General features: G+C 52.9%; 1 protein-coding gene across 1 annotated transcript in view; it reads right to left on the reverse strand.

Moving 5' to 3' along the window:
• Cdh22 (cadherin 22) overlaps positions 1 to 12,925 on the reverse strand; it is a 123,793-nt gene that overhangs the window by 32,754 nt on the left and 78,114 nt on the right. The window contains exons 4-5 of the mRNA XM_028868488.2: positions 10,771 to 10,890; positions 981 to 1,148 (exon numbers count right to left, since the gene is read on the reverse strand). Of these exons, the coding sequence (XP_028724321.1) occupies positions 981 to 1,148; positions 10,771 to 10,890 (288 nt within the window). The remainder of the gene's footprint in view (positions 1 to 980; positions 1,149 to 10,770; positions 10,891 to 12,925) is intronic.

Here is a 12,925-nt window from a genome sequence, read left to right on the forward strand (position 1 = left end):
GAGAGAAGAGAAGGAAGAAAGGGAGGGGAGGAGGGAGGAAGGGAGATAGAAGGAAGAGGAGGGAGAGAGGAATGCGTCAAGCAGCCTTTCTGGCTGGGCCTCCTCTCTGCTCTGCCCCTCATGTACAGCCTGCTGCCCGGAGCCTGGTACTGTTTATTGTCTAGCCAGGAGCTTTCCCTTCTGGAACAGGAGTGCTGAGGCCTGCCTGCCCCGGCCCCCTGTCTGTAGCCTGTGCTGGGGCCCACCCTGTGCTGAATGGCTGAGGTGGTAGGCTGCTTGAGCTCAGCTAAGGGATTGTGTTCGCTTATCTTATGGGGGTCAGTCCCCTGTGGCGGGGCCTAATATGAGAGCAGTGGACCTCGGGTAATGACTCGCCTGATAGGAATCAGCTGGCTCCCGGCGGCATTTAGTCTCTGCCAGCTGCAGCTGCAGCTTCCCTGTGGTGGCTGGGCCTGAGCGGGGACAGGCCCGCTAGTCAGGCTGATAGGCAGGTGGGGGCCTGGTCCAGAGAAGCCGCCTGCCCTGACTTGTGCCAGAAGAGGCAAGCCTCCCAATGCATCGGCACAGACTGCTAGCCTCCAGGCTCCAGGAGGAGGGAGACCTTGACCTCAGATCAGCTTTCTTGGGCTTAAGTATGGGTGTCCCTCTGCCTGGGTGCAGTGGCTGCCCCCTTCTATCTAGACCCCGATGAACCTTCAACACCTCTTTACAAGCTTGGGTTGGGGATCTAGCAGTAGCTAGGGGGCCCTGAAGGGCCAGCAAGAGGGCAAATGAATGGCCAGAAGGGGAGCAGGGGCTTCTCAGGTGGGGAGGCTACAGCAGTTTTTCTGTCTGCCAAGCCAGATTGGCAGGGGTTTCCCTCTGTGGGAGGCAGGCTTGGAGGAGCACCCAGGTGACGGTCCCCCTCCAGGCAGGAAGCTCTAAGGGAAGCTGGACCCGTAGGCTCTCATGCAGACAGACATACACAGAACCCCACTTACTCTGTGGGAAGCGGGGCGGGTTGTCATTGACGTCAGTAACCACGATGGTGACTGTAGTGGAGCCCGAGAGGCCACCCAGCTGGCCTGCCATGTCTGTGGCCTGGATAACCACCTCATAGCGTTCCTGGCTCTCACGGTCGAGGTCAGGTACAGCTGTCCGGATCACACCTGTGGGTGAGGGAGAATGGGGCCATGATGGCAGACTCTGGCCAGGCCGAGGCAGGGCTCAGCCATGCTGGGCTGTGTACCAAAGGTCAAGGGAGAGCCATGGGTGCAAAAGACACATGTGGCGTGGTGGTTTGAACGAGAATGGCTCCCAAAGACTATATATTTTCATGTTCGGTCCACAGTGGGTGGAACTGTTGGGGAAGCATTAAGGGGTGTGGCCTTGTTGGAGGAGGCGTGTTACTGGGGGTGGGATTTGAGGTTAGCTCTGCCTCTGCTTGTCAATCAGATGAGCTCTCAGATACTGTTTCAGTACCATAACTGCCTACCTGCTGCCATGGTCCTTACCATGATGGTCATGGGTTTTAACCATTTGGAGCTGTGAGCCCCCAATTAAATGCTTGCGGTGGAGATTATTTGACAGGGTCTTTCTGTGTAGACCTGGCTAGCCTGGAACTCACTGTGCAGACCAGGCTGGCCTCTGCCTCCTGAGTGCTGGGATTAAAGGTGTGCACCCACCATGACCGGTTAAATGCTTTCTTTCATAGGCTGCCTTGGTCATGATGTTTTGTCACAGTAATAGAAAAGTAAATTAAGACGCTTGGCCATTGGGACCCACAGAGCTCATCAGCCAGAGCACACTTGCACACAGACCCCTCACACATATTCCCACAGTGCACAATCACAGATACCAGATGAGTTCTCTGCACCCTCTCTCTCTCTCTCTCTCTCTCTTTGTCTGTCTGTCTCTCTCATACACACACACACACACACACACACACACACACACACACACACACACGCCTCTACACACCTACAGACTAACACTCACTCTGCCACGTATGTGCACAAACTTCTACATACAGAAGACCATTTGCTTTGCTGAGAGGTGACCTGTGGACCAGATCTGCCCCTGGGAATCTACCCTGAGTAGCCAGTCCCACCATGGTCTGTTTCCCCCAGGGTCTGGTATGTGCTGAGCAGGGCATCTGCCTGGCTTGTTAGTAACCTGCAGAACTTGGTACCAAGCAACTTCTCAGGGTGTTTAACATATAGGCAACAGTCACTGAGGGTCATACTCCATTCATGCACAGGTGCATGCCTCACACATATGGACTGCAGTCACACACATCTGTTCATTGCATCCCTGCCCATACCCCAGCCCTCTCCCATACCCCAAGCCTGGGTTCTCTGTCCAGGCCACAGAGAAGGGCTGGGAAGACCATCTTCCAAGCTGCCCATGGTGCAGAAGCCGAAATGGTAATGCTGAAGGTTAACTCTGCAGAGAAGACAGCCAGGCCTCATTTCCTGTCAGTGTAAGAAACCTGGTCAGGAGGGGGAGTTGATGAGGCATTCAGAGCCTCTCCTGACACCCCCTCCCACCTGCCAAGCACAGGTGGTGACAGGTGGCGCCTGGGCCTGAGCACCTGGTGGAGTCATGCACCAGCAGCCCCAGGACGCGCCCCATAAAACCTGTGCTCCAACTCCTGATGTCCCCACGTCCCTGGATTCCAGTAAAGGTGATGGGACAGGAGGAGAGGCTGTGGGGTGGTGTGTGTTTGTGTGTGCATTGTGTGCGCACCAGTGTGTGTGCTGTGTATTGTGTGCCCAGAGTAGGCAGTACTCGGGGTGGTCCACTTTTGTGATTGTGGGGAGAGGAGGGAAAGAACATGAAGGGAAGAGGAAGGAGAGGAAGGGAGGAGAGAGAGAGACAGACAGACAGATAGACAGAGACAGACAGACAGACAGACACAGAGAGAGAGAGAGAGAGAGACAGAGACAGAGACACACACAGAGAGACAGAGAGACAGACAGACAGACAGATAGACAGAGACACAGACAGACAGACAGACAGACACACACACACACACAGAGAGAGAGAGAGAGAGAGAGAGAGAGAGAGAGAGAGAGAGAGAGAGAGAGAAGCCACGGACCCTGGGAAAGAGACAGAGACCCGGAGGAAGGGACAGCAGAAAAGACTAGGGAAGAGAGACATTTGGGGAGGGGAGACCTCTTGAGACATAGAGGAGAGAAGCAGGGAAAGTGCCTTGTCCAGAGAGGAGAGAGGGGGACACAGAGAGGGAAGAGACGAGGGCAACACTTGTCGGAGCCAAAGCAAGTGGCTAGTGCCAGCTCCGGGAGTCAGGACAAATGGCAGACAGGCATAGTGGCCTCCAGATTTACAGGCGAGGTCCAAGGCAGGAAAGCAAGGAAGAGAGCTGACTCTGTTGCTGTTTTGAGAGAGGGTCTCATGTACCTCAGGTTGGCCTTGAACTGCTGATCCTCCTGCCTCCACCTCCCAAGTGCTGGACTACAGCTATGTGCCACCATGTCTGGCAGGGAGCTGAGTAGTCAGGCACTTTACATCTAGGGATACACTGAATGACAGTCTGGTAGCAGGATTTAGGGCCACCGTGTATCTCAAAGCTCTTTATCCCCAGCTCCGAGTGGGGACTGGAGCAGGAGTCTGGCTCTATCTGAGCAGGTGAGGTGGGAAGCCTCATGCAGCTAGTTTCTCTGTTGTCCCCACTCCAGAGAGACTGGGGACATAATATCTCATAGAGCATGTGGTTCAGGAGCCTCTGGGCTCCTGGAGTGGGAAACAGGGGCCATGTGGCCTCTGGACGCTGTCTGGAGTCACACACCGTGTGAAGTTGCTATGGAGATAGTCTCTGATAAAACACATCCCAGTTTCCACAACCTTGGATAATTCCTGCTCACTGAATATGGCCTTGGGCATGTGGTGTGCTCTGGCTTAGGGACAAGTCTGAGGAGTGTAAAGTCTTGAGTGCTGGGGTCTTTTCTCTGGGAATCCGAAGGCCCCTGCATGCTGAAGCAACCCAGAATGAAAGGGACTTGGTGAGAGGTCTAGGTCTGCCAGCTGTGTCAGCCCTCAGCTGCCCGACAGTCAAGGGCTGTTCCACGAATGACCCCAAGAAAGAGCTGCTCAGCTAGCCCACACAACTGTGACAGAGAATAAACCATTGATCCACAAAGTTTGGCTTATCTTGGTGCAGCCTTAGGTAACTGATAGAGAAATCCGATTAGCTGAGCCGTTCCTGAGCTAATTCATGTAGCTGTGTCTAACTGAGGGTCAGTTTGGCTGAGAGGACCAAGATGACCTCAGCGTCCCTCTGTCTGTGGGGACACGTGGGCTCCCTCTCCCTCCAGGAAGCTGGCATCCTTCAGCGAGCTCTCAGGACTGTGTTCTAGAACAGAAGTTGAAGGCTGAGGGCTGACAGTGTGGCTCCAGCAGGTAAAGGAGCCCACCTGTGAGCCTGACGACCTGGGTTCTGTTCCCACATACACACACATTACCCTCTACATGTATGCTTACACACGTGTGCGCACACACAATGAATACACAGATAAATGTTTTTAAAAAAAGGTAAAGACCTCTTAAGAACGGATCATGGAATCTACAAAACATATTTCTATCACTTTCTATTGGGCCAAAGCAAACCACCAGATTCAAGGGTGCGGGAGTGGACTCCACATCTCAATAGTTAGCAGGGATAGTGGGGAGAGGGGAGGCGTGAGGGGGGCAACAGGGCACACCACAGCGAGCCCTCTCTCTGTATCTACATTAGCAGATTTTAAATCCGCAGGTTCATCCTCCTTGGATACAGCCAACTACATCTGGAAAACAGGAAGGAGATGACTGCGCCTGCGCCGCACACATAGCGCTCTCCCCTCAACACCGTTCCCCGAACAAGAGAGTGCACGTGCAGTGCCATCAGCCTCCAGGGATGACTTAGGGTACATGAAAGGATGCGTGAGGTGACATGCCGGCACCACGCCACCTTATGCTGAGAGATGAATGTCCTCAGTGGCAGTGCGCAGGGAGGAGGGCGTATGGAGGTACAAAATTCCCAGTTCGGCCCATGATCTTATTCATTCATTTATTCATGTATTCACTGACGCTCGCGGAGGGTCTGTGATGTGCTGGGAACACTCAGCATTGGACATGAGGAGTGTAAAAAGGATCGACTTGGGCCAGACAGACAAGGGCTTGGTTATTCTTTCCACTGTTTACACACCCTGACTTTGGGCAAGTTCTTGGGTCTGTCTGAGTCTGTTCCCCATTCTGTAAAATGAAGCTATCCACTGTGATAGCTTCTTGCCAGGATCCAGAATTACCTAGGAGGCAGGTCTCTGGGTACACCTGTGGAGGATTATCTTGATTATGCTAATTGAGCTAGGAAAACCCATCTTAATGATGGGTGGGACCATTCCTGGACTGCAGAGGGAGAGGAGGAGCATTAGCTTGCTTTCATCCTTCTCGGGTTACAGACCAGCCACTTCAAGCTCCTGCTGCCTCAATTTCCTGCAGTGATGGACTGTGGATGGAAATTAACCCTTTCTAGCATTTTTCATCTTCCTTCCTTCCTTCCTTCCTTCCTTCCTTCCTTCCTTCCTTCCTTCCTTCCTTCTTTCCTTTCCTTTCCTTTCCTTTTCCCTTCCTTCCTTCCTTCCTTCCTTCCTTCCTTCCTTCCTTCCTTCCTTCCTTCCTTCCTTCCTTCCTTCCTTCTTCTTTCTTTCGGGCATTTTATCATAGCAAGAGGAAAAGAGATGACGATACTTGCTCTGGGGTTGCTGAGGCATAGATGAGACCACGTCTCACTTTTTAAAAATTATTTTTGTGTATGTGTGTATGCATGGTGTGTGTGTGTGTGTGTGTGTGTGTGTGTGTGTGTGTGTGTGTGTTTGAATGAGATGTTCTTCATAAGTCTCAGGCATTTGACTACTTGGTCCCCAGTTGGTGGCTGTTTGGGGAGGAATTAGGAGGTGTGTCACAAACGGTGGACTTCAAGGTTTCCAAAGAGTCTCACCATTCTGAGTGTGCTCTCTTTCCTTTCTGACTGTGACATGAAATGTTAGTTCCCAGCTGATCCTGCAGCCATGCCTCTGCTCGGCCATTGGGGAGCCTATCCGTCTGGAACCATTAGCCCAAATAAACCTTCGTGAGTTGCCTTGGTCATGGTGTTTTATCACAGTAACTAAGAAGTGTGCTTGGGGGAGGGGGGTGCGGGCATGCACCTGCCACAGTGCACCTGTTGAGGGCAGAGGGCAGCTGAGTGTCCATTCTTGCCTTCCATCTTGCTTAAGACAGGGTCACTCACTCACTGCTTTGTACCCCAAGCTTCTGGGAGTTCTCCTGTCTCTGCCTCTTACCTCACTATAAGATTGCTGAGGACACACACACACACACACACACACACACACACACACACACACACACACCTGGCTTTCCATGGTTACTGCGGATCTGAACTCAGGTCCTCAGCTTGCATGGCGAACACTTTACCCACCGAGTCGTCTCTTCAGCCCCAGGTCTCACGTTTTAGAGACTCCCACACACCTTTTTCTTTGCATCCTGGGTTGGGCACCCCCATGGACAAGCCCGGGGCAAAGGTCCAGCTGATCTTGTGTCAGAATAAGGATATTTACAGGCTTGGGATGGAGTGCTCAGTTATCACTTGGACTGCCTGAGTGGCCTTCTCTGCCTCCTGCCTGTCCCCTCCACCCCGATGGCTGTTTCCAGTTTCTCTGTCAGAGCAGAAATCTATGAGGGTAGAAGAGGAGCCGGGTTCACCACCCTGACCCCAGGATCCAGTGCACAGCAGATGTGTAGCAAGTCCGAGTTCTGTCCCTTCTAGGCCCAATGGCCATCCCTGGCACAGGTGTGAATTTTTAGCCAAGATCATGACAGGGGCTGGCAATTATAACTGGCCACGGCTGCCCGGTGCCCCCAGTCCTGGCTGTTGTCTTCACCAACCCTCTATCTCCTCCAGATGCTGCTGAGGGGGCCCTGGAGCTTGTGTGACGCCTCATTAGCCTCCAAATGCCATCCCCGTCGCCCCTGTGGGGGGCTGGCTGGCAGGCCTGGCCTTTAAAACACACAAGTTAATTCCTCCTCTGGCACTTGGCCCCATGGCGCGGCCCCTCCCCCTCCCTTCCTCACACCTTCCCCTCAGGCCTCGTTGCGGCTCTGCTCCCTGCTAGCTGCGCAGCGAGAACAGACTGTACCTCGCAGTAGCAGCTAAATATAGCCCCGCATCGGCAGAATATTCCTGGCTGGGGAAACGGGCTGGGGCTGGCAGTGGTGCCAGGGTGACTGTGGTGGTGACGCTGGGGTACAGAGGGAAGACCCAATGCATCCTGGGAAATGTCAGAGTGGACCCTTTCAGACCCAGAAGTTGAGATTCAAACAAGGATTCCACTGGGACTCTTCCACCGGGCTTGAAACGAGCCCCCTTTCTGGCTTTCAATAAACTGTTTCTGTTCTACTGGACCTTTGGATTCTCACCTGTCACACCCCTTCTGAGCTTGGGGGTTGCCCCTAAGAAAGTGGAAGCCTCTCCACTTGCATTATGGTCTAACCTGTCACCTGCCTGTCCTTGCCACTCCCAAGATTCAGTCCTGGCCCTCCTAACCCCCCAGCCTCCCCCCTGCAAGCAAACATAATCTTACTCTTGCCTTTGACTACATAGCTTAGGCTGGCCTCAAACTTATAGAGATCCATGAACACAACAGACACTCCTTGTCCTTGCCCATCTGAGTCTGGGCTCCAATTCCAACATCTCCATCTAATCCTTTACACTCCTTGCTGGAAGCCATTGCTGCCCGACATGCCGCTTCAGTCAGTGCGCTTATTTTCTGCATTTCCTTCTCTGCTAGAAGCCCCAGAAATGCAGTCTGGATGACCCTGCTGCTGTCTCCCCCGTGCCTAGTGCACACCCAGACCTGTAGTGACCACTCCATCAGTATCTGAATGAACCAAAGAGGTCTCACCCTGCATTCCCACATGCTCATGAGTACAGGGGAAGGGGTGTGCACTAGAGCTGAAGATGCTGAAGAGAGAGAAAGGGGGCTCAGTGGGTTCCTACAAAGGGCAGACATCGTGCAGGATGGAACCCCTGATTCCCCCCCTTACCCTACTCTCCTATAGTCACAGGAGACTTCAAAAGCCTTGACTATTTTCAGAGCTCCATGTCCATAATTTAGATGGACAGCTGAAACTTTTAGAAGTTTCTTTCCTTCTCTTCCCTCATAACTTTAGCACAGTTAAAGCTGAATTATCATCTTAAAATACTTGTTTATTTGGGCTGGAGAGATGGCTCAGCCATTAAAGGCTAGGCTCACAACCAAAATACTTGTTTATTTTTATATGTATGAATGCTTGCCCATGAGTATGTGCACCATGTGCATGCAGTCCCTGTGGAGGCCAGAAGAGGGCGTCAGATCCCCTGGAACTGGATAAGTGTCCATCTGGTGCTGGGAACTGAACTTGGGTCCTCTGGAAGATCAGCCAGTGATCTTAATTGCTGCATCGTCTCTCCAGTCTCTAAGGTTGGGTTCTCTAGCTCTGCTCCAGACCCTGGGACACATCGGTCAGTCCCTCTACTGAAGATGGCTCTTAACTCACTTCATCCTGTTTCCGTGGGAGGCAGCCCTGACCTTCACGTCTATGGGAGAGTAGGTTAAGGGAGGATTCGGGGTTCCAGGCTGCCTAGTGTCTGCCCCATGTAGGAACCCACTGCACACTTCCTCTTTAGTATCTTAACACACACTCACCCCCAATCCTTCATCAACTCCAGCCTCCCAACTAGCCAGGTGTTAAGGAGTCCGAGTAGGTGTTGGGCAAGTACCAGCTTCTGACTTTTGTCTTTGGGGGCTTTGTGCTGGACACCTGGGCTCTGGCGCATCTCTGCCTCTAATTCCTGTCTCTGAGCCAAGCTCACTTGCTGCCACCCAAGGGATCTTGTTAAAATGAAAACCTGAACATGTCACTTCCCTGCTCAGAAGTCATCAATGAACCCGCAGTGTCGGTGAGGAGGAGGGACCTGGGCACGGCAATCTGGGGGTGGGGAGTGTAATCTGGTACCTCTAGGCATTATCTGTTGAGATTCCAAATGCATGTGTCCTGTGACCCAGCATTTCTACTTCCTGAAAATTACCCTGCAGATACACTCATACCGGCAGAAAATGATGCATGTGTGAGGTTATTCGTGGAAGCACTGTTCATTGTAGCAAATGATTGGAAAGAGGGTACGTGTCCATCAGGAGGGGACGAGTGAAATAAATTTCAGTATATCCATAACAGGCATTAAATAAAAGAATGAGGGCGCTCTTTGTGGACTGATACAGAACCATCTTCAAGATGTATTGTTAAGCAAAGGCAGCAGCTACGTGTACGGTGTGTTTATAACTACCTTCCATGCAAAGCAAAGAAGGTAAACACACATGCCCTATTTCCTTGTACATGCATAGCACAGCTCTGCAAATATCCACAAGAAAATTACATTGGTTGCCTTGGGGACACAGGCGAGGTGGCTTGGGGACCAGATGAGGTGAAGGATTGCTGCTAAATACTCATTTGAACTTTTTGAATTTTGAACCCTGAGATGTTCTATCTATTTTCAAAATGACTTAATGTTTTTCAAGTGAGGAGTCTGAGATTGTCCAGGCTGCACACACCAGCCGCTCACTACCTGTGGGGCTGCGGCGGCTGGGGCCAGGGAGTGGGGCACTTTCTCCTTAACGTTTCTTTAATGTTTGAATGTTTTCCTGAAATGTACTGCTTTTGCAAGGAGGTAAGAATAATGAAGATGTTATGTGTAAGAGAACACAATTAAACTGAGCTCATAGACTAGATTCCTCCCTCTCCTCCCCAAGCCAAACAAAACAAACACGTGAACAAAAACCAAAGCCAGATCCATCACACACACCCACACACGCTGCCCTTAGAATCAACTTGAGCTCCTGAGCCCTGCCAGCCTGGACACGTTGCCTGCCCACATCCCCATCCCTTAGCTTTTACCTGTACCATGCCCTCTCCCTGAGTGCCTTCCCTCACCTCTCCACCTGACGCTTTGTTGTTGGATACTTCAAACCCTAATTGTCCCAGCAAATGCCTACTCCATCCCTACAGTCCCACAGGCCACACATGGCATCTGATAGCTGCCCTGAGGCTGATCTCTCGTCTTCCTCTTATCCCGGGACAGTGAAGTGTCCTGTTGGAATCAATGTCAGCAGCTCTCCCTGGCTGTGTGACCTCAGCTTAGTCATCTGCCTCTCTGAGCCTCTGTCTTCACTGGCACTCAGCCAGGGACCTCAGAGACTCATCACCGTCTAAGCTCAGACTGGATGGTGGGTGCTGTGCTGTTGTTCGGTGGTGCATGCATGTGTGAGGGGTAAATAAGGAAGTGTCACTTCATCTTTCCATCAGATCAACAGCTGCTGTAGGAGCGGAGCTTAATACACACTTAAAGGAGCTCCTCCAAGAACTCACTTGTTACCCCTAACACACCCGGATCGGTTTAGTCCCAAGGGCAAGGCGGCCATGTTCAGACACGTGAGGTCCTTATAGGGTATAGACAGCTGCACTTCCTGTCTTTCCTTTTCCCTCCTCTTCTTACAGGAGACCCCACCCACTTTCCCATGCTCTCTCCTCTTCTTGTGTGGCTGCCCACCCTCCCACATCCCCAGAGTCTCCTGGAACCCAAGATGCCTGCCTACACGTGCTCTGTGCTTCCTCAGCGTTGCTGGGTCAGCAGGTGTGGTGATCTGCCATGGGCTCTACCTCTCTGGCCCAGCCCCCTGCCCCAGCCCCACCCCTCACCTGTCTTGGGGTCCACTGTGAAGTGATGCTCGCCGTCTAGCACACTGTACACCAGCCGGGCGCTGCTGCCATAAGTGGGGTCATCCGCATCGGAGGCCATCACCTGCATCACAGACGTGCCTGGGCCCGGGGGACCAAGCAAGACAATGGTCATACAGCGGTCACCTGGAACTTTGTGGCCCTGTCCCTTCCCCACCCTAGGGAAACCATGAGAGGCGACCCTTTGGGGATCTATTGGAGGTCATGGGCCAGCCACTTCACAGCTCTGTCCTCACACGAAGGCCCAACCTACTTCCTGACCCGATGGCCTTCCTAGGGACACAAGTGACCATGGAGTCATATCTGGATTTAAGTACCCCTTGGTTCCCAGATGTAGGACTAGCAAGGGAATCTCAGTTTCCCTTCCAAAGTGGGCGGAATGCCAGTCCTTGGCCTGCAGGGCAATGGAGAGGGTGGATTTGATATTCCTAGTACTGTGCAGCTAAGGGCAGCCCCTCAAAGGCAGAGGCGGGGGGCAGTCATTATCTACATAGCTATGAGGCACAGCCAGAGCTGGGACTAGAAAGCAGGCCCCCCGGGGCGTTTAGTCACTCCAGCCCCTCTGGCTTCGTTTTGGACTCTGCCACCTGTCTTCCTTCTCTCTGCAGCCGCAGAGAGGGCAGAAGCACAAGACAGCTCACTGGGCCTCAGAGGCTGGCCCCCGGGCAGGAGGATGGCAGTGGCCAGCTTCCCTTTGGAAAGTGGTTAGCCATAGGCCGTGATGCCCCCTTGCCCCTCCCCCTGGTGCCCAGACATCACTGCCCCCAAGCCACACACACTTTTCCTCATGCTCTGCACGTAGGCTGCTGGGGAGAGCATAAATTGGATAAAAGTCCATCAAACAGCGGCAATTAAGTTATTGATTTTCGACGCTGCCTCATTAAACTGGGAGCTTCTCCCGGCCTGTCCCAGAGATGGCTCTAATTTGACATCATGTTCAATTTGACGAAAGCAGGGCTCGGGACGTGAGGCTGGACCAGTGGGGGAGGGGCAGATGGAAAGACCATGGGAACCTTTCCAGAAAAAAAAAAAAAAAGGGTGGGGGGAGGTGGAAGATCTAGAGGGAGTTTTGGGGGCTCAGGACATGAACCAAAGAGGACCCTACATCTGGGCGATGTTCTCGGCTGGATGCCCTGCTAGGGGCCTGGTTGAGACCCTCCTGAGGCTGAGTTGGGCTCTCTGGGACAGCAGACAGCCTGCTGGGAGGTGAGGCCAGTTCACTGCTTGGCTAATGAAGGAGTCTGGAAGTGCTAGTACAGCAATTCTGCTGAGCCCAGCCCGTTGCCCGCCTCTCCCGCCTCCAGCCCGGGGCCCTCCATCATTCCAGACAGACACATGTATTTATTTTTCACTCCTTTGCATTTCTCATTTTCCTCTCCGCGTCCCCCTCCCAGCCAAAGCCTCCTGAGTGGGCCCTGCAATGCGCCTCTCTTTGTCGGCTACAGCTCCATGCCAACCACATCTGAGTTGCCCAAAGAGAGAGCACAAGCCCTTCCCTGTGTTGATAATGACCACGGGTTGCCAACTCAGGGCCAAGGGCACAGCCCTGGTTACAGAGGAGGGAATAACGACTTCCTGTTGAGCACCTACTGCATACCTGGAATCACAAGCCTCTTATACCATCTAAGTCCGTTCGGCATCTCAGAGACGCACGGTGGACCTCCGATGTTACAGGTGAGGAAATGGGCCAGACAGGAAAGATTTGTCTGAGCGTACAGAGAGAGGACATGGTGGGATTTGAACACATGACTACACTATCAAAGCCCTTTTGGGTACTAGTGTCAGCACAGGCACAGTGACTTTGGGGGAAGTGGTCTGGTGTGCTGAGCCATAACCACTGATGGACCTTGATGTGAGACATGCCATGAACTCCTTTGTGCCTCAGCTCCTTCCCAACCTCCTGAGGTCATGTTGAGAATAGAAATCATTTTGTCTCAGAACCAAGGACAGCACCCAGCAGAGGTGAGAACTGCAGGCCTGCAGGTGGCAGTCTCGGGAGGCCCCTTCAGCTGCGCACAGTGGTGCAGCCAGGCCCCCCTCACCGAGGCACTGAGTGGGGGCGGGGGGGGGCACGAAGTGCCAGGCTCGAGATGGGTGCTCGATAAATAGGGCTGTT

Source organism: Peromyscus leucopus, chromosome 4 (assembly GCF_004664715.2).
Source record: "Peromyscus leucopus breed LL Stock chromosome 4, UCI_PerLeu_2.1, whole genome shotgun sequence".
Taxonomy (NCBI): domain Eukaryota; kingdom Metazoa; phylum Chordata; class Mammalia; order Rodentia; family Cricetidae; genus Peromyscus; species Peromyscus leucopus.